This window comes from Gastrolobium bilobum, unplaced genomic scaffold (assembly GCF_033153095.1).
Source record: "Gastrolobium bilobum isolate Gb01-03AN ecotype WA unplaced genomic scaffold, APGP_CSIRO_Gbil_v1 utg6012, whole genome shotgun sequence".
Lineage (NCBI taxonomy): Eukaryota > Viridiplantae > Streptophyta > Magnoliopsida > Fabales > Fabaceae > Gastrolobium > Gastrolobium bilobum.
Window position 1 is genome coordinate 272,142 of NW_026898430.1, and position 22,670 is coordinate 294,811.

The 22,670-nt window shown below is 35.8% G+C and overlaps 1 protein-coding gene across 2 annotated transcripts in view; it reads right to left on the bottom strand.

Annotated features, from left to right (window-relative positions):
- Positions 1 to 22,385, bottom strand: part of LOC133316283 (DExH-box ATP-dependent RNA helicase DExH11) — a 42,769-nt gene extending 20,384 nt beyond the window's left edge. The window contains exons 1-17 of one of the 2 annotated variants that reach the window (XM_061518017.1): positions 22,150 to 22,385; positions 21,201 to 21,458; positions 20,758 to 21,012; positions 20,566 to 20,634; positions 20,238 to 20,340; positions 19,934 to 20,097; positions 19,695 to 19,802; positions 18,713 to 18,814; positions 18,227 to 18,427; positions 18,011 to 18,121; positions 16,123 to 16,190; positions 14,199 to 14,565; positions 13,311 to 13,466; positions 13,136 to 13,246; positions 12,888 to 12,941; positions 9,855 to 10,112; positions 5,553 to 5,662 (exon numbers count right to left, since the gene is read on the bottom strand). In XM_061518017.1, coding sequence (XP_061374001.1) covers positions 5,553 to 5,662; positions 9,855 to 10,112; positions 12,888 to 12,941; positions 13,136 to 13,246; positions 13,311 to 13,466; positions 14,199 to 14,565; positions 16,123 to 16,190; positions 18,011 to 18,121; positions 18,227 to 18,427; positions 18,713 to 18,814; positions 19,695 to 19,802; positions 19,934 to 20,097; positions 20,238 to 20,340; positions 20,566 to 20,634; positions 20,758 to 21,012; positions 21,201 to 21,458; positions 22,150 to 22,284 — 2,630 coding nt within the window. In that variant the 5' untranslated portion in view covers positions 22,285 to 22,385. Of the gene's footprint in view, positions 1 to 5,552; positions 5,663 to 9,854; positions 10,113 to 12,887; positions 12,942 to 13,135; positions 13,247 to 13,310; positions 13,467 to 14,198; positions 14,566 to 16,122; positions 16,191 to 18,010; positions 18,122 to 18,226; positions 18,428 to 18,712; positions 18,815 to 19,694; positions 19,803 to 19,933; positions 20,110 to 20,237; positions 20,341 to 20,565; positions 20,635 to 20,757; positions 21,013 to 21,200; positions 21,459 to 22,149 lie in introns of both variants that reach the window. The other variant, XM_061518015.1, reaches the window with a different exon arrangement.
- Between the last annotated feature and the right edge of the window lie 285 nt (positions 22,386 to 22,670).

The window sequence follows — 22,670 nt, forward strand, 5'->3', positions numbered from 1 at the left end:
GCTTCAGTCTGGACTTAGGTCACGGTGGTGGTGACCAAACTAGGATACATCTAGTTTGCAATTTCTCTAACCTTAAACTCCTTACTTTAGTCTTGAAATTGTACTTTTAGATTGTGTTTATTTATTCGCTAGCTTACTTTCTTGATCACACACTTGCTCTTACACTTAGACTTTTCCTTGTTAAATCATTTTCTTGAAGAATCACTCTTTAAAATATCAAAGGAGGCACTTTGCGAAAAGATTTTATAAAACTCAATTCACCCCCCTTGAGTATTGAAGCCACTTGTCGAACACTTCTCCCCAATAAGAACTAGGAACACATGTCTGAAAAAATAATGCTCTAGCAACTTCAAGGAGGTGACAATTTTTTCTTTCAGCAACCCGTTTTGTTGAGGGTTATCAACACCTGCAAGCATATGAACCATACCTTTGTCTAAAATGAATTGCGACACACATTGATTGACGTACTTAGTACCATTATCAGATCTCAATCTTTTAATATTTTTACCAAATTGAGTCTCGACCATATGATAAAATCGGATAAATATCTCCAGTGCTTCAAACTTGTTTTCCATCAAGAATATCCATATCACCCGAGTACAATCATCAATAAAGAAACAAACCGCTTTGAACCTGAAATACTATGCACTTTAAAAGGGCCACAAATATCAGAATGAATAAGAGAAAAAGTTTCAATGGTTTTGATAGCACTAGAAGGAAAAGACATTCAATGGTGTTTTGCAAATTCACAAACATCGCAATGAAAGGTCTCAACTAACTAATTTAGAAACAGAGAAAGAAACATTGACTTGAATAGACTAAATGACGGGTGCCTCAGACGCTTGTGATGGAGCCAAATCATAGATTCTGCAGTAGAAGGATGATGTGTCATCAATAGCTGGTTTTTAGTATCATTTGTAGCATGCTCTGGAAGGAGATAATAGAACTCATCTTGCTCTTCAGCAACTCCAATTGTCTTCACCGTGGTAAGATCCTAAATAACACAATGAGAAGGGAAAAAGGTGATAGAACAGTTCAAATCAGTTGTAAGCTTATGAGTGGAGATAAAATTAGTGGAAAGTTGAGGAACATAAAGAACATTTTAAGAAACAAGGAAGGTTGAATTTGAATGTTACAGAACCAATAACTGATTTATGGGATCCATCGGCTACAGCTATAGTATGACAACCAATAGTAGGATGATAAGAAAGAAAAGACTCAGCAAGACAACTCATATGATCAGTTGCACCAGAATCCAGAATCCATGAGGTTTTAGAATCAGTGCAAGAAGTAAGAAGAGATGTAGAACGTGTGTTCTTACCAGACGAAATCAAAGAACTGTCAGACGGCTTACGCAGAGTATCAATAGCGGTTGTAAGCTACCCCAACACCCCTTGCCGAATATTCACTTATGGAGTAGCATTATCACACTTCCCATGAAGACGAAAACACGTCTCTTGTGTATCCAACACTCTTACAATAAGTGCACCAACGTACCATGGACAAAAAACAGAACAAAGAGAACAACACAAAAAAACTAGGTAATTACCAGTGAAGCCACAAAAGTCTCTGGAGAGCCCAAACAACAAAACTTCAGGTTTAAGTCCAAACAAAAGCAACAAGGTCAAATCTGTTTGAAAAAGATCCAAAAAACCAAAAAAGACAACTTTTTAGGGGGAAAACAAAGGTGCACTAGCCAAACAGTATCCAATCTCCAAAACAACAACAGATCCAAAAAGTAGAAATCAAGACGATTCAAATGACGGTGACCCAAGGCAGAACCACCCCTCCACGCACCGATGAGAGTGACGGCACATGTGAGCTCTGGTGGCGGTAGGCTTTTGAGGGCTGGCCAATCTGGAGAAGGCGATTGTGTCTGTGGGTGGTCAGAGGTGAAAAATGGCCGAAAAAGTGGGCGGCCAGAAACTGCAAGTGTGGTTGAAGAGTTTCAAGGTGTTAGGGGCTTCGGTTGGTCACGAAACCACCATAGAATGAAAGATCTCGAAAAAAACGAGTCAAACGATGGTCTTCTCAGTCCAAAAGGTCCTAGGAAAAAAATTTCGGCGGCGGCTTGTGGCAGGGAGGAGACCGAAAAAGAAAAAAAGGGTTACACACTAAAGGCAGCGGTCGCGGAAGCAAGGCCCTAAAAATCGAGAGCTCTGATATCAACTTGAAAAGAAAGATTGTATTATTAAATTGTGTAAATAACTATACAAGAGTTCTCTATTTAAAGAGACTAAACGACCTAATGGGCTAAGCCCAAAGAAGCTTCTAGAGTAATCTAAATAATAAAATATTATTTACAACAATAATACAATATTATTTACTATAGAAGAAAAAAAAATAAAGAGGTGAAGGAAGGTACAGGGGGAAATGACTAAAAAGGAAACATCTAGAACAAACAAAAAAAAAGTTTTAATAGCTTTCCTTCAATCCATCCTAAAACACATCGTCCGCCAATTTATATCTCACTCAATTAAGTCTTATTTTATTGACTTTCCCCCAAGTAAGTTTCGGCTAACCGGCTCATCTCTGTGTCAAGCTCATCGTAACAAAGTCTTGTTCTTACAAGAGCATCAGAAGGTCTTTGCATTATGTGTGCAAACCACCTCCATCCATGCTTTCTCATCTTTTTGACCACCGAAACTACTCCTAGCTTTCATTGAATATCTTCATTTCCTATCTCATCCATCGTTGTATGGCCACACATCCACCTTAACATCCTCATTTCTGCTACTCTCATTTTATGCTCATGTTGTCTATGGTGCTGGCCAAATTCAATTCTATATAACATTGCAGACCTTATTTGTTCTATATAACATTTCTTTTAGCCCAAAAGGAATCTTATAATCACACAAAAATATTGATGCACTATATCATATCTACCTGACTCTGATTTTAAGGTTTACATCCTCATCAATCTCTACACCCTTTTGCAAAATTGATTCCAGATATCTGAAAGCATCTTTCTTGAATTCCTCTTGTTCAAGCAAATGCACAAAATCTTGATCTACATCTCTTGTTGGAGTGGACTCACACTTCATATAATCAGTCTTATTCCGACTTCGCGTAAATCCTATAGACTGAAACGTGCTCCACAATTTAGTGTTTTGTTAACATCAACCTTTGTCTCATCAATAAGCACAATATCATCTGCAAATAGCATACACTATGGCACTTTATCTTGGATATCTTTTGTTAGTTCATCCATAATTTGAGTCAAAAGATAAGGACCGAAAGCAGATCCATGGTGTACACCTACTGTGATAGGAAAATAACTTGATGTTCGATTACAAGCCTTCACACATGTAGCAGCACCATCATACATATCCTTGATTGCCTCTAAATGTTTTGACAATACTTTTTTCTTTCAAGAACCCACCATAGAACCTTTTTTTGAACCATATCATATGCCTTCTCGAGGTCTATAAGCACCATATGGACGTTCTCCTTCTTTTCTCGATATCTTTCTATCAATTGTATCAAGAAAAAATAGCCTCCATGATACATCTTCCTAGCATAAATCTAAATTGATTTACAAAGAACATAGTCTCTCTCCTCAAGTGATGATCAATAAACTCCCACAACTTTATAGTATTGCTCATAAGCTTAATGCCTCCATAATTAGAACAACTCTTGATATCTCTCTTATTTTTGTCAATAGGCACAAGAATATTTTTCCTCGATACATTAGACATCTTATTAGTTTGGACAATCTCATTGAAAAAATTCATCAACCAACTTATAGTCATATCCTTCAAGCCTCTCCATACATCAATAAGGACATCATCGAGTCCCAAAGCTTGTGATTTCATATGCAAATGCACATTAATTTCATATACAAATTAAATGAACTCCATTCACCTCCATCACATGAAAAGTTTAAGCTACATGATGTTACATGTAGAACTTGTTAAATAGAATCATCTATTTTAGGAAATAAATCTCATAAATATAAGAATTGTATATCGGTAACTAATTAAGTACATTTTTTTTAGATTCAGTTTTATTTTGTTTCCCATTTTGTTAGTGATTTTAATTCTTATATATATGGATTGGGACTAAGGTATTTTCCTTAAGCCATTTAGAAATTCTCTTTCAACAAAACTTGTTGAGATATATAAAAAACCATTAATATAGCCTCACCCAACAGTTTAAGCTTTTGGGTTGAATTGGTTCTTTACATGGTATCAGAGCCTCGGTGTACCGGGTTCGATCCTCACCGCCCCCCACTTTCTAGTGGAATTTCTTTCTTCGCACAGGTAGGTGGATCTGTGCATTGTCCACCCTTCAAGTCCAGTGGCTCTTGTGTGAGGGGGCGTGTTGATATATATAAAAAACCATTAACATAGCCTCACCCAACAGCTTAAGTTTTTGGGTTGAATTGGTTCTTAACAAAACTATTTATCCTATATCTTATTTTTTTTAATGTCTCCACCAGTTCATCAATTACCCGACTAATCTAGTTCGAGTTGGGTAGTTCCACAAGAGTGACAGAGCTCTCCCTACCAAGTTTTCAACACAACTATGTACTCAGAGCTTAAACTCAAGACCACTAGTTAAGTTGAGACAACCTCTACCAGTTGATTCACATATTTGGTGGTATTTATCCTATATTCAAATTTTGAGTATACCAATATATATCATCTCCTCCAATATTTTCGTTAAGCCATATGCTCAGAAAGGCCAGCAGAAATTGAGGAACTATAACTTTGAATGATCACCAACATATCACGTACTGAAAAACCATGTTTTAATCAGAAAGATTCTGATACCGTGTCATAAATCAACTATTATAAAATCGTAAGTTGTTAGGTGATAGACAATAAATGGTTTTATATCTAACATTGACTTTACTTTCTATAAAGAACCAATTCAACCCAAAAGCTTAAGTTTTTGGGTTAAATTGATTATTTATATGGTATCAGAGCCTCAGTGTTACGGGTTCGATCCTCACTACCCCCATTATTTAATAATTAATGAAGCCTTTGTGGAGTTTCTTAGCATAGGTAGGTGAGCTTATGCATTATCCATCCTTCAAGTCCAGTGAACTCTTGTATGAGGGGGGCGTGTTAAGAGAAATATAAAACCATTAATGTAGTCTCACCCAAGAGCTTAAGCTTTTAGGTTGAATTAATTCTTTACATGGTATTAGAGCTTCGGTGTCACGGGTTTGATCCTCACCACCCCCATGTAATTAATAATTAATTATGTCTTATGAAGTTTCTTGGCACAAGTAGGTGGGATTGTGCATTATCCACCTTTCAAACCCAATGGACTTTCGTGTAATGGGACGTGTTAGAGAATTATAAACCCATTAATGTAGCCTCACCCAACAACTTAAATTTTTGCGCTGAATTGATTCTTTACACTTTCTCATCATGTGAGAGTGACGTACTCAGTGAGCATCTGACCACCCACTATCACAGCATTTAAGAACAGCAAAAATGCTTGACTGAACATTATAATGACAGCAAGATTGCATTATGAAGAGACATGAACTGAAGTCAGAAACAACAATATTAAAGACAAGGATAGGATAATCGGCATACTCAATAGCCTTTGTAGGCTGATTAAGCTTTCTCTTCAAAAGCTGTTGCATTTCTGGGAGTTTTTTCTGAGCATGGAATTCTGCAAAACTTCTTTTAAGCATGTCCTCTACCTGCAACCCAATTTGGTAACAATTCATTAAGAAAGTTAAAATTGCTAATATAAAATGAAAGTACTTATAGCATTTAATAGCAGTATTTTTACTATTTTGGTAATATTTGTAATGGTTGAGGCTGTAAATACTCTTTGATTTTAAGTTATTTAGCATTTTACTGAAAAGCAGTCATGTTGAGCCCTGTTCACGTCTTTAGCATTATTAGAATGACTTAAATCGAGGAATCTATTCCAATTGAAGACATTGTAATTCATTAATTTTACATAGCCATTAGTTGGATAAATGGTTTAAGAAGCTATAAAGCTGGTTTTATGGATTGTGCAATGCAATTACACCCTAAGGCGTGATGCCAGATGAAACCTTAAGGATGCCCAGGCTAGCCTGACTGCTCCTATATTATAATTTGATTTCATGTGATAAAAGCCTTATTCGGATTAGCTTTCTCGACCAGGGTCCAGACTATGGTTCAGAACACTGATTCATCCATCATAAATTGCCCTAAAATCTATTTCATTTTGCCCCATAATCAAACCTTAACCAACTGCCTCCTAATTATTCATCTGACTTCCTTCAGATTTAAAAAAAAAAAAAAATCATATAACTTCCAGTTTTCAATGTACCATAACCCAAGCCTCTTGCAGACTTGAACTCCTAATGCTTTCCTATCCTATTCTACATCATTTTGACTACAACAGAACAACAACGCACATGTCCTACATCATCCATTATGACCATAATTTCTTGTAGACCATCCTTAATTGGTTCCCAAATAAATCTCAGCGATGACCCAAAGTTACTAAGAGATTGGAGTTGATCTTCAGAAAAGCATAATGAAAAAAACTGGAATCAGGTATTAGTATTATTATGTTCACAATAATATCAGAATCAAAACAAAGGATGACGTTTGTATCTCTCTGTCTCATACTGGAAAGCCACAGGGTCTTTGGGGGACTTGCAACCTCCCCTCCCGCTCTAACTTTGCTCACAAAACTGAATGCCCCCTCCCTTTCTCATGCTTTCCAATTGAAGTCCCCGCTAACAGACCCTTTCTCCTGACCATCAACTGCCTGCCAAGTGGACAGGGTTACAATTACAACTTCCTTCCTTCCCTTTGTGACTCATGCTCCCCCATTCAACCTTTGATTTCAAGGAACTGATTTCCAGCTTTCACTCCTATCAGTACGTACACTCTTGTAATGGGCGGACACCTATCACAAAACCTTACAACTTTAAATAGAAAACTTGGATACACTATTTTCTTTCACGTTTTTTTCAGAATTTATTATTGACAATCAATTTTTGAAGAATACATGTTCAAAAGAAGCATTCAGAAGTTGAGAACCAACTGTTAACCATCTTAGGGGGCTTTTGTCTAACGGTTTCTAAGTACACTACTTGGAATCACATTCCTAGGAATATTATGACCAGGAATGCTATATTTTAGAAAAAATTATTTGGTCAGCATTTTTGAAATTCTTGGGAATCTTTTTCTAAATTCCTAGGCATAACTTAAAAATTTGTTTGGTTCACGATGTATATTCCAAGGAATATATGTGGTAACTCTTAAAATGGCCCGACTATATAAAGTAACTAATAAATGTAATTGATTAAAAATAAAAAAAGCCAGATGAGAGAGAGAGGTTTGTTCAGAGAGAGAGGAGAAAGATGTTTGGACATGATGTGACGACACCATGAAATCTTCATTCATTCGCCCCACTGCCTTGTTCAAAACCCCTAGCATCAAATACCATGGAGAACTTGCAACCAGCTCCTGTTTTAGACCTCCTCAGCAAACCATAAATTCCACCTCTGAACCACCGCTTACACTCACTCCTTGCACCCATTGCACCATGAAGATACCATACAGTATTACTCATCCAATGCCCAACAAATAAAATTCATCGATTCACTGGGAATAGAGAAACTATCCCATGAAAATTCTATAATCTCCTACAGCCCAAGGGTGCAGAACTCAGCTTCTTTCTCCTTCCCTAAATTGTTTACCTTCGAGGGCATGACGTGAACGTTGCTATAAGAGTAGTAACTCTACTCCGTAGCCTGCTTAGTATTAGACTACTTCTATTTTGTACAGTTAAAATTCAGTTAGTAAATTAGTTACAACTGTGTGTAACTGTCTTGAGGCAGTTAGATATTATAACTTGCTTAACAAGCTTCTGATTGTAGCCTATATATATTAGTTCCAAGATTCAGAACTGCATCTTGTAACTTCACATCAATACAGTGCTTCCCCTTTCTCTCAGTTTCTCCCTGTTTCCTCTTTTCTCTCTTCTGCCTGAATTCTTTTATGCTATCAAAGCTCCATTTCTTGGGACCCTGATCCATTTTCATTCATCAAAATGTCATCACCTTCCGGAAGTTCAGCTAACAATGGAGTTCAGCATCGAGTGGATCAAAATTACATCTTGGTGTATGTGGATGATATCATCACACGAAGCATTTCAGCCTTAATTCAGCAGCTTATTGGTCAATTCAATTTTAAATTTGCTCTAAAACAATTGGGTAATCTGCAGTCTGGACTACTTCCTTGGGATTGAAGTAAAGCATCTTTCTCAAGGTCGATTCTTATCTCCCAATCTAAATACATCCAGGACTTACTTATTAAAGTTGGCAAGGCTGAAGCAAAAGGAATTTCCACACCTATGCCAAGTGGGTGCAGGCTTAAATAAACACGGGGCTGATTATATTTCAGACCCTCATCTCTATAGATTCATTGTTGGTGCACTACAGAATGCTATCCTAACTAGGCCAGAGATTGCATTCAGCGTGAATAATGTCTGTCAATTCCTTTCCCAGCTGTTGGAAGAGTGTTGGAAAATTGTTAAACGGACCCTAAGGTATCTAAAGGGCACTCTGTCTCATGGCCTTGTTCTCCATCCTGCTTCCCCAAAGCAGCCTGTTCGCTTACTATTCGGAGATGATCGGAAACAACCAGACAGAGAAGGCATGCAATTGGGAGTTCAAGAGGCGTAAGAGAAACTTGCACTAGAGGTGGCTTACTTATTTATCTATTGTGAAATGAAACAAAGTGAAATATTATTTAACCTATTATGTAGAAATCATATACGATGGGTACTTATTTATACAGAAGCTAATGGACATAAAGGAGTAAACTCAAATCCTAGAATACAATCTGACTCATAAAGGAATACAATCTGACTCATAAAGGAAACAATCTGGCATTCTGGCTAATAACGGAAACAAATCAGTACAAATATTTTTCATATTTACAACACATCCCCTATCTCTTGTGGTCTTTTGTGAAGTTGATTGGGCATCCAATCCAAATGACCGGAGATCAACTTCAGGTACTTGCCTATTTTTGGGTTCTAATTTAATTTCTTGGTAGTCCAAGAAACCTATTCTAGTTGCAAGATCTAGTGCTGAAACCAAGTACTGCAGACAGCTAAGATCCTCTGGGTGCAGACCCTCCTACAGGAACTCCAAGTCCCAACAAAAATCCCAGTCATTTTCTGTGACAAAGTACAGTTTCCTTGGCACACAAACTAGTCCTGCATTCTCATATAAGCTTCTGATAGTAACCTATATATATCAATTCTGAGATTCAGAACTGCATCTTGTAATTTCACATCAATACCGTGCTTCCAGTTTCTCTCCCTTTCCTCTCTCTTTTCTCTCTTCTACCTTAACTCTCTTAGTTGCAAAGGCCGAAGGGGTAATTTTGTATTTTTGCACAGTAGGATTTATGCTTACATGGTGGGAATAGCAAATACCCCATGGGAACGAAAATGGACTAAAAAATGGGCATATCCCTTTATTTGGAATAATGAATTCTGCAGAAATTTTTGTAAAACTTGAACCAAACATGGGAATATTTCATTTTCCACCATCAAATTCCAAGGAATAACTTAACAAAGCTTGAAACAAATGCCCAAAATTTGCTGATCTTCAGAATGAAGGATGATTAAAATAGAGAATATATTCTCCCCCTCCCTCCCCCTCTCATGAATTATAGAGAAAGTATTAGTGAAAGCTTTTCCCAGTCAGATCTAATTATCTATTTAAGAAGAGCTATCTCAAATTGGAAAGGAATTTGAATTTTCATCAAGCTGCCTCTCCACTCAATTGCTGCAAAATTATTAATTATGGTATCTTCACCATCATTGTCATAATATTTAGATACAGGACTTGGACTGATTGCCATGTGTACCTTCAATTCTTCAACTCGAAGGAGATGAAGGATCATAATATAGGTTAACCGAAATTGAGATGCAAGACGAGTTGCACTTCCAACAATAACATGCTTCAAATCCCTCTCTTCGGGGAGTTCATCACGGCACATTAAAATGACAGTACCATTCTTATCAAGTCCTCTTCTGCCAGCACGACCTGCCATTTGAGTATATTCTCCTGGTAGTAACTGCCTAAATTCCTTGCCATCAAACTTCCTAAGAGTATCAAAGACTACCTGCAAAAGAATACAGTATAGTTCACCTTAAATGAGACTGTCATATTTGAAACTGAAGGTAATGGGATGGTTTTCTACAAAAATTGGTATAAAAAATTAATTCAATCCAAAAACTTAAGCTGTTAGGTGAAGCTATATATATTATTTTATATTATTCCTTAACACGCTCACTCACGCAATAACTTTTGGGATTTGAAGCGTGAATTATTCACAGAACCATTTCTTTCTTTATTTCTACCTTTTCTGGTTGCCTTGTGCTTAATTTCAAAATTCTTTTTATTTTTACAAGAATGAGGGTGGCAAGGATCAAACTCTAGACCCCTTGGACCATAAATGCTTTAATAGCATGTCATGCAATCAATTCTCCCGGTTAAAGATATATAAAACCATGTTTACCAAAATATATATATATATATATATATATAAAACCATTAATGTAGCATCACCCAACAGCTTAAGCTTTTGGGTTGAAATAATTCTTTACATGGTATCAGAGCATTGATGTCACGGGTTCGATCTTTACCGTCCCCCACTTTCTCTTGTGGAATTTCTTAGCACAAGTAGGTGGACCTTGCATTGTCCACCCTTTAAGCTCAATGGGCTCTCATGTGAGGGGACGTTTTACAGATATATAAAACCATTAATGTAGCATCACCTAATAGCTTAAGCTCTTGGATTGAAATGGTTCATTACATGGTTAGACCTCACCGCCCCCCACTTTTTCTTGTGGAATTTCTTAGCACTGGTAAGTGAGCCTGTGCATTGTCCACCCTTCAAACTCAATGGGCTCTTGTGTGAGGAGGTGTGTTAGAGATATATAAAACCATTAATGTAGCCTCACCTAATAGCTTAAGCTCTTGGGTTGAAATGGTTCATTACATGGTATCAAAGCCTCGGGTGTCATGGGTTCGATCCTCACTGTCCCCCATTTAATTAATAATTAATTAAGTCTTATAGATTTTCTTAGCACGAGTAGGTGGACCTGTGCAATGTCCACCCTTCAAGCCTAGTGGGCCTCTCATGAGAGGGGACGTGTTAGAGAAGTATAAAAAACCATTAATGTAACCTCACCCAACAGCTTAAACTTTTGGGTTGAAATGGTTCTTTACTCTCCCAGAAGCTTAAAATGTTAGGTGAACAACACATTAATAGTTTTATACATTATATCTCTAACATATCCGTTCACGCAATAGCCCAGCTTGAAGCGTAGACAACGCACATGCCTACCACACCAAGAGCCCTTATTTTTAGGGATTAAAACATGGATAATACATAAGCCCAACTACGTTGTACTGAAATTTTTATTAGAAAAATGGAGGCGGCAAGGATAGAACTCTAGATCATTTGATCATTGAGGTGCTTTGATACCATGTACAAAACCAATTCAACCCAAAAACTTAAAAGTTGTTAGATGAAGCCATAAATATTATTTTATAATATTCCTTAACAATTGGCAGCGAGCTAAAAAATTTGTATAGGTAATCACTTTTTTTTATTTGTCGATAATAAAAGCTTTCATCTAAAATAAATTCTGGATATCTAACTAATATAATCAATGCAAATAATGCCAAATAAGTGAAAGAGACCTCATGTTCACATTTAGTTGCCATAGGCATAGACCATTGAGTAATGGAGGTTTGAATTAGCACAGAATTTATTTAGCCCCCCACCTTGGAGCGATTTCTCATTTCAAACAAATGATTTCATAAAGAAGTAAATCATCCTGTATAAATTTGTATTTATGGGCAAAAATACTTACAAATATTTTGTCACTCCACCTTGAAGCAATTTCACATTTCAAAGATTTTAAAGTGTCAAAGACGTAAAATCATTTAAGTGCTTCCACCTAATAGCTTAAATTTTAGAAATTAGGAGAGATTGTCCTTGATAGAAGGCATAAGCAGACTAAAACTTTGAGGCAAAATGCAGTTTTTGCCATTCTCTGGTGTATTGGGTGGTTAGAACCTGAAATGAAATTCTCACATTTTCAAAGGCATTTTTTTGCCCATACATACTTGGACAGGATTGTGTTCCAGGCCTATCTTTGGTGTTTCCAGAATGGTTTGTTTAGGGAAGCTTCCTAGTCTGACACAATTCTTTCGGCGATTTCCTAGACCAACGAGCAGAGGGATTGGATAGCTCTGTGTTATTATTGGCACTTACGATTTTGCTTTTCTGTTTTTAAGAAAAATATGTTATTCTCTCTCTCTCTCTAGCATTTTTTCACACTAACAAAACTTCATTTATCTACCCCTATTTTATAAATTAGAGTACTCTTACTCGAGAGTGACTTAATTTCGTATTGTACTCTCAAAAAATGACATGTTCATCTTCCCTAAGTCCTTCTTAACTTCTCTTTTTTAAACTTTCAAATTCTCTTTTAATCTAATTATGTATATCGTTTTTTACCAATTTTACATATAATTTCTCTTTCTATTTATATTTTTTTAAATTCTATCTGAATTTAAAAGAACTAGTACAATGCCCGGGATACTCACTAGGCACACACACACAAAAAATGTGCAACCATTTGATCCAAACACATCTTAAAGTTAATATGAAACTCAAAGTTAACCAAAGAGCAAACTTTTTAATCATTGTGTTCAGAGTCACTTGTAAGCAACATCACAGCATAGTTTGATGATCAATCAAACAATCAGCCATAAAATTTGTTAAGCTAATAAAAGGTTTGAAATTTAATTAGACTCCATTGTAATTTGAAATTCAAAGTAAAATGCACCTCCAATTTAGCAGCCTCACTAAAAAGAGACTTACCGTTCTAGCAGGTGCATTGACTCCCATTGCAAATGTCTCCGTTGAAAACAAGACCTAGAACAAAAAATAAGTCAAGCACTTAGACATCAATCTTAAATAATAAATAATTTAACTACAACCAGAAATGTGTGAACCTATGCCTCTCAAAATATAAAGTAGTTTGCTGCATCTTTGATAAAAAGTTGGGTTCAACATAAGATCGGATAAAACCATGAATGTCATGCAACAAAATACAAATCCCATATCACCTTGATAACACCACGGCAAAAAAGCATTTCAACAACTTCCTTTACAATTGGAAGGAGGCCAGCATGATGTACGCCAATCCCTCTATGAAGAAGATCTTGGACACGAACAACCTGTACATAATGTAATTAGAAGCCCAGCACAGTTAGAAAAGTGCTAAGCTATACACCAGCTAACCTGTGGTAAATTTTTGTCAGATCCCTTGAGTCGTGAAAATGCTTTGTCACAGAAAAGACGGATCTCACTTTTCTCTGAGCTACTAGTGAGGTCAGTCCCGGTCATACTATCAGCTGATTTATCACAGCGATTCTTAGAAAAACAAAATATAACCACCTGCATTCAAGTTCCAAATGAACAATTAAGATGATGATGATAAAAATAAAAATAATAATAATAATAATACTCTAGCTCTCAGAAAAAGACACCGAGTTTTTAAACAAGTCCCAAAAATTTGTTTCTATTGGATCCTTAATTTATTATCAATTGGGTCCAAAACAATCAAGTCATTAACAGAACGATACATCAGCAAATTATTCCATCATGCCACCTGTCACATCAGCAAATGGAAGCCAAGTCAGCATTTTCCATCTTGGACTCAACAGTCCTGCATGATTTATATCCAATTGAATAATAAATTAAGGGCCAAATTAAAACAATTGGTTTCAAGGACCCATTAAAAAGTATATTTATCGGGGACTCAGTAATTTAACCTGATGATAATCATAGTAATGATAAAGGAGGAGCTTCAAAGCCCTATTAAAAATGTCTTCATAAAGGGGCATTCAAAACCCCAGGACCATTTGAAAGTTAAAACATGATCGACATATAGTAACACTCAGTAATAAACTTTAGATGGAAAAACCACAAAGGGGAACTCGGTGAAAATATTTCTAACTTCCAAACAATTAGTCTCTCAAGTGGTTAGTTAAGTCAATAAGTGGTTATCATTAACCACTCTTTGAACATTCATTAACTAATTAATTGTTCCTCGATTGGAAATATTTTTACCAAGAATTCCTTTTGTAATTTTCCATAAAATACATTAATAGAACATAGTTATCATACAGGCAACAATGACATTTTGGAGAGTTTCTTGATAAGCATCAACCACATTGAAGCTTCCGCTTTCCTCAGTTCCCAATTATTCTGGCCATTGCCATTATTCTGATAGCCTCTGCCAGCACCAGAGAAACTAGCTCCATGCTGTTTCACTCGAGATGTATTTTCCCGTTTTTGAGATCGAGCATTGTCATGACCTGCTGAAGTCCTTGGCTTTGGTCCAGAACCACCAGCAACAGTCAAATTCCTTTTTTTTGAAGCATCTTTAGCAGCTTTCAATCCCTGAGGTAGAAATGTTTCACTTTCACATATTTTGTAAAGTTCTCCGGAATAAAACAGGCAATGCTCCAATGGGACAGGTCTTTTGGTTGTCCTGATGGAAAAATTTATCATTAGAGCAGGAAAAAAGATAAGACAGTTATCATGAGAGAGTTTATAAATTCTATTTTAAGCACCATCATTGTAGATTTCAGTCTTATAGTATCAATCATTATGTTATAATAGTAGGGGGGGGGAACACTCCCCATCAAACCCCGAATAGTGAAGGTGGAGTGATGGCAATTATTGTATGCAATCTTACCCACACATCAACAGCAACAACACCTTTAACCCAAACTAATTGGGGTCCGTGGTAGATGAACCCAATGATAAATAAGAGGAGATTAAAAAATAATAAAAATAAAAATAAATAAATAAATAAAAACAAAAATTGGAGAAGTGGGAAATAAGATAAAAGGCAAGAAGAGGAAAAGAAAGAGAAGGGGGATTGAAGAGGAAAAGGACTAAAAAGGGACTATCTGGAACATAGGATTAACAACGGGTTCAACCTTCCACCCTGCTTATAGCTTTTCTCCATTCCGTCCTAAGACACATCGTCCGCCAATCTATCTCTCACTCCACTAAGTCTTGTTTAACTACCTTTCCCTAGATAAGTTTCGGCCTACCTCTACCTCTCTTTGTGTCGAGCTCTTAGTAACAAACTTTTGTTTTTACATGAGCATCCAGGGGCCGTCTCATTACGTGCCCAAACCACCTCAATCTATGTTCCCTCATCTTTCCAATTATCGGTACTACTTCTGTCTTTCTTCGAATATCTTCATTTCTTATCTTATCCATCCTTGTATAACCACACATTCACCTTAACGTCCTCATTTCTGCTACTACCATTTTATGCTCGTGTTGCCTATGTGTTGGCCAACATTCAGCTCCATATAACATTGCAGGCCTTACTGTTGTTCTATAGAATTTTCCTTTTAGCTTAAGGGGAATTTTGCGGTCACACAAAAACCCAGATGCACTCCTCCATTTCATCCATCCTGCTCTGATTCTATGATTTACATCCTCATCAATCTCACCACCTTTTTGCAAAATTGATCCCAGATATCTAAAAGCAGTCTTACCCATACATATTTGCAAAAAGTTATTGTGGTTTATGTTTTAATAGTACCAATTAACAAATCAATGACACCAGCTTATTTTAAAAAACAATAGAAATTACTTAATGTATTCATACTGTTCATCTTATATATAAAAGTTAATAAGAAACCCAAACTAAATTTCATGGATTAAGATTTCAAATAACAGATACTTTTAATAAAATGAAAGAAATACTAGGTTGGTGAAATATAGTTTGGCAAGAAAAACTTATTTCAAGACTACTCACTAATCAGTGTTTGAAATTGAAGGAAATCACAAGTTAAAGAGGATATCCTAATAGTTTCCTTCTTTTGACTCTTCTTTAATTTGTACAGTGTGAAAAATTTTATTGAGAAATATGAGTGTACCAAGTATGGCTTAATAAGTTTCAAGGACTTAGTAATTTTCAAAAGGGTAAATATGTTTAAATCAACTCTTACACTGACAATATTTTCAACTGCTAACTAACCCTCAGTAGATCATACTTTTTATGTAAGATAGATTCACAACTTACCCTGTAACCCGGATTTCCTTTTGTTTTGTTCTGCCAATCCAATCAGCAAATTCAATAGTATTAGGAACCTGCAAAATGTTTTTTTTTTAAATGAAGACAGCATAGATTTGCTGTGAAGGATAACAAAATGAAAAGGGGATGGCACAATCTAAGGCCAACAGATATATGCAACATACAAGAATCAAGAAAGGAACTGACTGCAAAAGAAAAAAAGTACAACTTTAAGGAAAGTGACTGCAGTCCGTCATATAATCAAAATATGATTCAGGGAAGAAAGAAAATACTAGACGCTCTGATGCACAGCCAATGGAACAAAACTTCAAGAGAATATACAGAAGCAAGGAGCATCTTCACAAGCTTCAAACAGAGTAAGACAAGTGAGTGCATATCACTTTCACCCCATTAAATTATTACTGGAACTTATAAAACACTACTCAGAATATCACATCATAGAAACAACTCAGCCTATTTTAGATTATCAAAAAATTGAATAGCAAATATCTATGATCAACATGTAGATGACAATACTCCATTAGTGACTAGTTCACAATAAAATGCCCAATTTTGATATTATGTAAATTAAAGCTAAACTACATCTTTGGACATGTAATATGGCAATTCATAGTGGTGCAAATGGATCAAGCGGCTGGTCAAGGGTCTACAGCCTGGCTTGGCTTGGCTTGTTCCGTTTTAAAAATAGTACAGGCTTAAACTCATTAAAAATTCTCTTTAAAAATTAGGCTACAAGCCTATCTTATTTAAAAGGCCTGACCTCTAAGCCTCCAAGCCTGACCTGTATTTTTTAATAAAATATGATATTATTTTTTAAGACAATAATATCTTGTTATTTTTTAAGAAAATAATATTTTGGGTTGTGATGAGGCTTCAGCTACTATTTTGACTTTCCATCAACTTAAACATCCAAAAAAAACAAATAAACAAATTAATCATAACATATATTTTACAGAGTGCAATATGTCATTTTTTAAGGCTTGATAGGCCAGGCAAAACCTTGTATTGTTAAAAAACAAATCAAGTCAAGCTTATAATTTGGTTTGTATTAGGCTAACAAGCCAAACCAAAATTGAAATATTCTACACAGACCTAGCCTATTTAGGCAAAAATCTGACTTGGCCTGACTTATTTACACCCCTATAGTTCAACACCAATAATGACAAAAACAATTTCTTTAGTAGAGGACTAAATAGATGTCATTCTCCTGACTCATTTACATCCCCACAGTTCAACACCAATAATGACAAAAACAATTTCTTTAGAGGACTAAATAGATGTCATTCTCCATCTGTCAGGGACCAAATTGATGTCACCTATCTTTCATGGGCCAAATTGATGTTAACCCTTTCACAGACCAAAATAGTAGTTTACTCAAAAAGAAAATATCAATTTGGTAAGCAATAGTTCAACAATACTGTGTAAAGGGAAAACCTCAGTTGATGTCACCAACCATTAAATAATTTAAACAATAAAATTATTACTGTAATGACCACCTTATCTCTGCACTATTATAAGTTTTTGGCTCACTTTCTCCTCGTTTTAAGAAGTTCCTAAAACTACTAAATCTGATTAAAATTGTAAGAGAAATATGTACCCAAAAAATTGTAAGAGAAATAAATTTAAAAAAAGGCCTCCTAGGGCTAGTTTTAATTTAATTCAAAGAGCTTGCTGTTTCCAAAGAATTTTTTTATTTTGTTATTAAAACATTCATGCCACTGCCAGCACTGCAATGCTTCATGTGCTTTGAGTTGCAGAAACAAATTCAGCTTTGGTAAGTATCAGAACCTGAAATGCTTTTTACACAGAATATCAAGCACAAATCATCTTAAGTAGGATATTAACTGAGGACCAATTTATTTGGAATGATAAGTACCGTGGCAGAAAGGAGGATGATATTGATGTGTCTTGGAAGCATGATAATTACTTCTTCCCAAACGACACCTCTTTCAACATCATTGACATAGTGCACCTCATCAAATATAACCTACCACATTTATGAAGAAAATAAATAAGCAAAAGAATATCAATTGCTAGAAATTCACAAGGAGAAGTCTTTTTTTGTTTATAAAAGAAACCAAAGAGTCTTTACCCATTCAATGTCTCGAATAATATCTGCACCCCGGTAGAGCATTGATCTTAAAATTTCTGTGGTCATGATGAGACAAGAAGCCTCTGGCCTCAAGCTTATATCACCAGTAAGAAGCCCAACATCAAACTTCCCACAAAAATCTCTATATTTCTGATTGCTGATGGTTTTTATTGGAGCAGTATACACAGCTCTAGTGCAGTGCTGCAAGTATAAAGTTCAAACAGAAAATTTCAATAAAATTTGAGATATGCCTCTATTTTGCAGTCAAATTGATTGGTAGGAATTTTTAAAATGGAAAAACTTAACAACATTATAAGCATGGGTCAAAATATCAAGACGATAGTAGAATCAAAGCACTATTGCATTTAAGCACAGTGCTCCAGTGATATTGAGGAATATAGTTCATGGCTTCATGCAACTACACTGCCAGGAAGCAAAGAGAAAGAAACAAAAAAACTGAACCAACAGTCATAAATCTGGGCATACTTTAGATGCTAAAGCAAATGCATATTCAGCAACAACTGTCTTTCCAGCTGACGTGTGAGCAGCCACAAAAACAGATTCCCCCTTTTCAAGATAATAAATAGCCTGCAATTGTTATAAAGCAAGGGAACAAAAATTTATAAGAAAGACAAATATAAGTAGCATATTCATGCTATAAATAACATTAAAAGATAACATATTCTAAGTCACCTCTCATAGTTAAAGATAAAATGAAAATTTTGTTGACAATAAGAAAGAATAATCTTCTGCAAGGTTGCAAGCTAAAATGAACATAGATTTCTTTAACAATACATGACTAATTATAATGCAAAATAATTAAAAAATGGACTGATGTGGCTCCTCCAAATGCATATGATCCAATCCGCAAAGGCCAAAAGACCCCCTTCCTCTCAGAATTTAGGATGGAGTAATATCCCAATCATAATATAATCAACTGAATTCATTTGCAAGAAAAATGTGTAAATTACTAACAAAAAAATGGAGCAAATTTCTAACTAGTTACTTCATAAAATGAATTGATCAAAGAACAAACTAGAAAAGAAGAAGACAATTACAAGAAAGAACAGCATCACAATAAATATAAGAAATAAAATGGAAGTATGAAATAAACTGTTTAAATCAGAATGTCACTGGTACGGTGTCTTACAAAGTTGCAACTACAAATAAAATAGATTGCAGACCTCAACAATCAGTCACTTGGAAAATCCCCAAGGACATTTTCACCTAAGTGGAAAGTGCAGCACAGAAAAATGTGGGTGTAAGGTTTAGGTTCCACTTTACAGCCCAGGGCAGGAGTAGGATAGGGAGACATTCCAACATAGCTGTTTTTACTTTTTAGTTTAAACTGCACCACTTCTATGAAACAATTAGTGCATGCCTATATTTGTAGTTTCAGTCATCATTGTTGGATTATGGTCATTGTACACTGATGATAAATAAGAAGAAAATAAGCATGAATAAATACCTCCTTCTGAAATGCATCCAATTCGAATGGAAACTCAAGTGCCATATCAGGAACAAGTTCATAAAAGCGATCCGCGATTTGTTGATTGGATTCATGCATAGCCCAAGCCTGCCAAAAGAATAGCTTTCCTATCTCAAACATTGCCACAGAAACAGCAAGAAAAATTCATGATGCACAACATGAAACAGGAAGTTCTACATTAAGCACAATTCATGATACTTTAGCTCGTAATCACTCACTTCCTTCTGTTGCTGTCCAACTTCATCACTAAATCCATCCAAATGCAGTTTTAATCCTTTTGAGTCAGCTAACAAAATATCATCAAGCGACATTTCACTCTCGTGTGCTTTGCTAGATACCTCAGTCGTATCAACTTCAGCTTCCAACAAAGCAGTATCCACTTCTAATAAATGACCTTAGCAAACAGGATCATCATTAACCACAAAAGAGATGGAAAAGAGTTTGGTCTAATAAAGATATCTGGTTATAGCGCAATGCCAGGATTTCCAAATATAAAATGTAGATAAAAAGAACTGCAAATACCATCTTCCTCTTGTTCTCCAACGGCCTCTTCCTCTTGTTCTCCAACAGCATCTTCTTCCCAAGCCTTCTTAAATAAGTCATCAAACTGTACAGACAATCCACTCTGCATCCAGTATGATTCAAGTATTGTCAATATAAGATAGCAGATCATGTACATGATTGTTTCTAAATATAATCAAACAAGCACGTCCTTAAATTGATAATCTCCCAGGTACTAGCACCGTCTAGCATAGGAATTTGGAGGTCTATAATGTAAATAAAAGAATACAATTGAAACAAATTTTCACAAATTTGCATGGAGAAAATAGCAATAAGATGATTAACTAACCAATTTTTCATTTGATGAGATCTTTAGTGAACTGGCGTCCTTGTAAACATTCCATGAGCATGGATATGGCTTCAAATAAGATAAAACACGACTAACATGAGTTATATCAAATTTCAAACTACAAATAAGTTCAGACATAAAACAACCAGTGATTTTCCTTACAAATGAATAATTAAAAAATAAATAAATAACCTTGAGCACACCAAGGTCCAATCCTTGCTTTAAGCTTGGAGGAATTGTCTGAGCAGGGCCACCATTAAAAATTTCACGCACCCATTCACCATTAGAAGCACCTTCCGGAATAATTCTTTCTAAAGCTTGGGAATCACTCAAACCTCCTGGACGAAAAGGGCGATTATTGATGCTTCCCCTTACAAAGTCCTTCACAGAAGAGCCCAGTAATGGCCCAGACGCTACATCTCCTGATGCCAGATCTGATACATCCACCTAATACAACATTATAGGCACTAGCGATAAAGGTGACAAACATCAATTAAGATCAACTTAAAACTAATTTTTTTCTAATTTTTAACCAAAACTTTCCAACACATACAGAATTTGCAAGTTCATATCCTTGTATCAAACTAAATGGGCCGTCAGTTGGGAACACAAGCTAAACACAAAAGCACTCACACCTCCTCAAAATTTGGTTCCCATGTTCCTTTCGCTGATCCATTGTTCGAACGTCGAAACGGTGGTTCCCAAGTTGGAATTACCACAGTCCGTGGCAACGATGGCTCCAGAGGAACTTCAGCCCTGTCAAACCAGTCAAACTCCCACTGCCTCCCAACTTTTTCAGGTGAAAATTCATCAGGATCCAATCTTGGCTGGAGATATGTCTCTTCTATATACTTCTTTATAGTTTCAGGTGTCTCCCTAGGAAATGCAGGGGGCTGAAATAAAAAAGGCAAAAGTTACCAATGAAAACAAAATTCCAATTCAGTCTTTGAAGACTAACAGTAAAAAACAAAACTAGTATAGTCAAAGGTGTCAAAACGAAGCTCCTGATGAAAAAAATAAATAAATACATAAAGCCAGCCATCTAACTTGCTAATTATGTTGCTAAAGGGGTAAAATAATCACAATGTTAATCAAATAACCAGTTGTCAGTCTTTGGTACCATTGGCTACAAGCCTACAAGCAAGCAACTTAAGGTTTTTAAACTGAATATCTTAATCATTTCATTTTTACCACGAATGCTACGCTTGAATAGTTAGTTTATATTGCAAATCAGTGCAAAACAGTCAAATATTTAACTGTTTTCTTCTTTTTCAAAGGTCAATGCCTTTTCTTCTACGGAAAACCTACTACAGAAAACAGATTGAAACATCTCATAGAATATATCATTGAATATGTTTAAAAAAAATAATAATAACAATAATAATGACTCAATTGGGTTATGAATCAATTAGAATTGAGCACATAGAAAGCAACTGTGGCAGAATAATTGAAAATAATCAGAAAAATTAGGTAGCCATTAAAGTGATATTGCACATGGTGCAGCAAAAACCTAGAGAGACTGAAAATGGAGTAAGGTAAACAGAGAGAGCATATAGGTCAACCGTCGAGGATATAGTGACTGACCGGAATGAAATCGGGAATGGACCTCAGCGGGTTGGAACGCTCCGCCGTTGACAGCGGCTCCACCCTGAGGTGGCCACTGTGGCCCGAGAACCCGACCCGGAAAGCAAGCTCGTTACCTACTTGAATCGGATCCATTGGGGCGGCGCCACCGTGCTCACGCTCTTCTTATTTACTCTCGTTGCTTTGCTTATTCACCGTTTCGTGCGTTTTGATTTTTAGAACAAAGCAGGGTTTTGATTTTCGCGGGTTTTGAAATGAAAGTGTAACGCAAGTAAAGTATCGTTTAACTTTCTTAGATATATAACATGTATAATAAGATTAAGATCTTCACTTTGGTTGGATCAAACAATTTTTAAAGGATGTTGATGTTTGGAAAAGTGCAGTATTATTGTTATTATGGGATGGGTATGGTACTGATTCGAGACATTTTATTTCATTGAATACCTTTTTATTGATGATGAATTTGGTTAATTCAATCATTTGGGATGCCACTTATCAACCTTATAAATTTTAACATATAA